The sequence below is a fragment of the Poecilia reticulata genome, linkage group LG8, assembly GCF_000633615.1.
Source record: "Poecilia reticulata strain Guanapo linkage group LG8, Guppy_female_1.0+MT, whole genome shotgun sequence".
NCBI classification, from domain to species: domain Eukaryota; kingdom Metazoa; phylum Chordata; class Actinopteri; order Cyprinodontiformes; family Poeciliidae; genus Poecilia; species Poecilia reticulata.
The window spans coordinates 16,095,554-16,100,465 of NC_024338.1; the positions used below are offsets into that span (position 1 = coordinate 16,095,554).

The 4,912-nt window shown below is 38.3% G+C and overlaps 1 protein-coding gene across 1 annotated transcript; it reads right to left on the minus strand.

The window, feature by feature from the left end:
- Positions 1-2,142: 2,142 nt before the first annotated feature.
- mrm2 (mitochondrial rRNA methyltransferase 2) lies at positions 2,143-4,908 on the minus strand (the record flags this gene model as incomplete). Its single annotated transcript, XM_008416249.1, has 2 exons — positions 2,143-3,303; positions 4,791-4,908. Coding segments are annotated over 2 exons (549 nt in total), but the record flags the coding sequence as incomplete, so codon positions are not given.
- Between the last annotated feature and the right edge of the window lie 4 nt (positions 4,909-4,912).

The following is a 4,912-nucleotide window of genomic DNA, read 5'->3' on the forward strand; positions in this document are numbered from 1 at the left end:
AACATTTCCTCTGAGGTAGAAACACAGCAAGAACGACGACGAGCTGTAATGTTCCAAACACGCCACTGACGCAGATGCTTAGAGGCACCAGATGATCCTAATCTGAGAAATATGTTGATCAGCAAAATCTGATGTTGATAATAACAATTTGAGAATTCACAATATTTGCTTGTATTACAGTACTAAGTGTATTTGGACAGCCTGCATGAGGACCACAACACAGAACACAGCCAGATGGGTTCATGGTTTGTTATGTAACAATGAAAGCCTAGTAGCTGTTTGGGGTTCCTTTGCATGAATTATTGCACCAATGCAGCATGGCATGGAGGAGATATGCCTGCAGCTCTGCTGATGTGTTAAAGAAGCCCAGGTTGCTTTAATAGCAACCTTCATCTCAACTGCATTGTTGGCTCAGGTATCTCTCATCKTCCTCTTGACAAAACCCCATAGATTCTCGGGAGAGGGTATTAGTCAATCAAGCACTGCAAAACATGCTCATTAAAGCGTGTACTGGCACCTTGGGCAGTGTGGGCAGGTGCCAAGTCCTTCTASAAATAAAAACAGCATTTCCATAAAGCTCGTCAGCAGAAGCATCTAAAATTTCCTGGTGGACAACTGCTCAGACTTTGGACTGTGCAGCAGTCACACAGGACTTTAAGGAACTTCAGTTCAGTGGCCCAAAACTCTCCCTCCAAACTTTGGCACTTTAATTTCTACATAAACTGCAAAATTTACTTTCATACGAAAAGAAGAGTCTTAACAAATAAGCTGCAGTCTGGTCTCTTTTCTCCTTTGCCCAGTATGAAAGGCACTTTTGACCTTCAGGAGTGTCTTGACATAAGGAATACCTCAGTTGTGGCAAAATGTTTTGAATACTACTGTGAGCCATGGTTCTTTAAGCTCAGTCCATGCTTTTTAAAACTGCCCTAAACTCTGCAAACAGCTTTGCTTCCTAATCCCCCTAAGGCTGTGGGTATCCCTGTTACCTGTGCACCATGTTTCTACAAGACATTTTCCTTCCACTCAACTTCCCATTGATATGCTGGTAAACAGCCCTTGGCATGTTTTTCTATTGGCCTGCAAGATAGCTGTCAACTCAGCAGTGTTTCCCATGATTGTGTAGATTGCTTTTGAGGAAACATCTTTGTTCAAATGGTTTATGAAATATTTCCACTCTTCAAAGTTTCTGAAACTGAATGTTGGGCTTTCCTAGCCGTAATCTCAARAAAAATTTTTAATTAAAGTTTGACATTTGTCACTCATGTATGTATGTGTAACAAGAGTTTTATTTTGGCAGTGTTGTGAATGTGAAGTTTGCCTAAAWTTGTTTCTTTATTCTTTAGAGTTTGTTTGATGTGGTCAGACAATTGTTTCTCCAGACATTTATTGGTYRTTTTAGTTCTGCTACAACTGCGCTTGACAGTTGGTGGTTGCCATAGTAACCGGTAACTGACACCTCGTCCCCTTTTTCTGTTGCTGTCTGTGACTGTGGTATCTATTATAATCAGCTGTTTTCTTTACAAGTGTTATATTTTAGACAAATTTGATAAAATACAGTGTTTCACGAGCAATTTTTCCTGTTTTGTATAAATTTKTAACCGTTATCATTATTGATGTTATCCATTTTAGGTATGTTAATTTTACAAATGTTAACTACTGATAACTGCTATTTGGGAGCTATTGCTTAGTAGTTCGTTTGGGGTTATTTATTTTATTTTATGTATAGGACCAGAAGCTGCTGAATTGACGTTAATAACCAACTCGATTTCCTGTTTGTTAGAATAAATACAATGAACCTGAATGTGTCTGTGATTAAGTCAACCTATATGGAGAGATTTCCATAAACCTATTGTACTGGAGACAGAAATATAAGGGTTACATATGTAATCAATTAAAGTAGGCTTTTGAATTGAGCTGAAATTAATTTATATTTCAGTGATATTCGAATTTACTGAGACTCAAGTGTAAAAAGACTTTTAATTGTTCTTGAAGTTGCCTTTTCTTTATGCAACTAGGATAGTTGCATAAAGATTAAATGGTATTAAATGATAAATAAATTATTTACATAAATAAAAAGTGGAGAGCTATTAATGCCAAATGAAAAAAAAGAAACAATGAAAAAAATAGGCATATAACAGCAGAAACCATTATCCAGGTGTTCAACTTTAATTGCATAAACAAGCTTGTCATTATTTTATCACATCTTCTGTTCATTAATCATTTATGTGGGGAGGAAAATAAAAGTAAACTTGGACTATTTTCTGAAGTGTTTTGGCAGTCACTGAGGTCAAATTTAAGGATAAATTAAAATCCAACAACTTGGATCTGGATGTTTCTCCTGCCAGACAGCAAAGGTGTACAACACACATATGCATGCCATCTTTACTGTCATTCCACTTTCCATTGGTCACATTGTACATGACACTTAGAAATTTGTTTTTCCCTCCGTGTGCYCTTTGTAACGGAACAGCTGAACATGGCTGGAAGTGCAGAATCTTACAATGAGCATCCGAGCTAAACGACTTTCTGCATCAAAGCAAACAGTAAAGAGAGACTCTGGAACAGCTACTGGGGGCAATAATAAGAAAAATGCTCTTGAGTAATCTCACTGATTCTTGCATAGGTTTTCATTTTACTGATTAAGTGCTGCTACTGTGTTAGGTTTGCAGGGAACGGAAGCACATTACGGTCTTTAATATGCTTGCATTTGTGCCCGGAGCAGCAGCAAGCCTCACTGATGTCTCAACACTGCCATCTTTTGATAACAGCCACTAAGTGAACCTCTTCATGTTCAAACAGCTCACTGATCAGAGACACAGAGAAGCACTTCAGCAAATGTGCCAGTCATGAGTTAAATAAAGGACAATAAATATCACTTCACGGGTTTCCTGTACATTCTAGCAAGGAAATATCTCTCAGCTGAATCCTTTCTGCTGGCRTCTGGCTTTATGGTCCGAACACTGCTGAACACAGATGAGAGTTTCTCCTGGAGGTGACGGGAAAGAACCCCGTCCCAGTATTTGCAGAGCAGAGAGCCTCCAGGCAGCAGAATCTTCTCAGCCAAGTCTATCAGAGACAAACACATGGTGATCAGTTTCTCATGGTCCATGTCTCTGAAGCCGCTGGCGTTGGGCGCCATGTCRCTCAGGATGACATGAGCTCGGCCCCCGGGGAGGAGCTCCTGCAGCTTGCCGTGCGTGGCGGGGTCGGTGACATCGTGATYGGACAGGAAGTGGGCCCCGTCCAGGGGTGGTATGTTGAGCAGGTCGATGCCGATGACTGTTCCACGTGGCGAGCCTTGATCTAAAACGACAGCCACCGGAACAGTTCATCTCCCTTCTACATGTCTTATCTGTTCACACAAACAGCCTGTGGCAATCTGAGCGATTAAAAAAAATAACACCAAAAACAAAAAGCAGGAGAAATGGTTGGCTCCCTTGTCATCTTTGATATCCCTTTAGTTGTCTCMGATTCTTATACATTTTTCAAAAATGAACTTGATGTTAATATAGGAATTCCGCACTAATGTTTTTGCAAGTTACGCATATTTCAAATAAATAAAGTGACAAATTAACTTCAATTTCCCTTTTTCCAAACCAAAGATTTACTGATTAATGAGATGTAAACTCATCTGTTAGACTTTAAACTTGCTTTATCTGTGTAATCCATCACAATCATAAACACATCTGCCTTGTTWTTTTTTTTTTTGGACAAAGTTACATGTTTGMTGGGTGATGATGTAGGACAAACTTATAATATTCATCTTCATTTACAGCAGCATCACTAGACAGCAATAACCTCAATGTGACAAGGATAACTAAGGATACTGATTAATGTTCAGATTAATYACAGGTTCCAAAACAATGAAACACTCAARCCTGCATAATAAATGTGACAGTTTACTATAAGACAACAACMCTGTTTTTCTGGCTCATGTGGCAGAACATTATTCTCAAGAGGACTTSATATTTATCCACTGACTAATATGTATTTATTGCTAAATCTTTTAGAGTTACTAATGCATTGATCATGATTCTATACGTCAATACCAATTTCTGGTCTTTGCATTGATCATGATCCTACACGTCAATACCAATTTCTGGTCTTTTTTGTTAGCTGGCTTGTCAATTTAAATTTTTAATCTTTCACATTTTTCTTTTGTCTTTTTTGTTGTTGCTGTTTTTTAAGGACAATAACACAAAAGAGGAAGATTTTTGGGCACWATAGCAAACATTTTATGTAACCTTATTAGAATTGCCAACATGCACAGGTCTGGCTCTCCAAGCAARTTCACCTTCAAAGTTCAAGATGCTAAAACTAGTCTCCAAAAGCCCAGAGATGTCATGAAGGGACCCACAGCACGTGCTAAATTTTTATCTTGGCAATGCATTAAAAAAAAGGACAACATTTGTGTTCTTTGTTACAGCAGTATAAATTGGCATAAAAAGCAATAATTTTTTTAGTGATAGGCTAAATTATCAGCAGTTATAAACAAAAAAAAAAGCTGACAAAGCTCCAAATTGCTATCCATGTAAAAAGCATGACAAAGCCTTACATAATTGTAGTAATATTTTTATTATATTCTGTACTGTGGCTCTTAGTTCTACCTTTAATGTYCTCAGTCATGAATGCCATTTGGCTCTTCTAATGACATAAAATTAGAAAGATAAGCTAACTAACTAACTAATCAATTGAATCTAAGAGTTAGTTTAATGATGAATAGAGATTTCGTTACATTTTAATGACCATTAGGGATTTGAACCCAKGTGACTGAAACCTGCCATGTCTACCTGTCCCAGCAGAGTTGATCCTTTGCRCTGCCACTTGGCTCCATGCTCCAGGTGCAGCACCGCAGTCCACCACGCTGTATCCGGGCTGTAATAGCCGGAACTTGTCGTCTATTTCCAAGAGT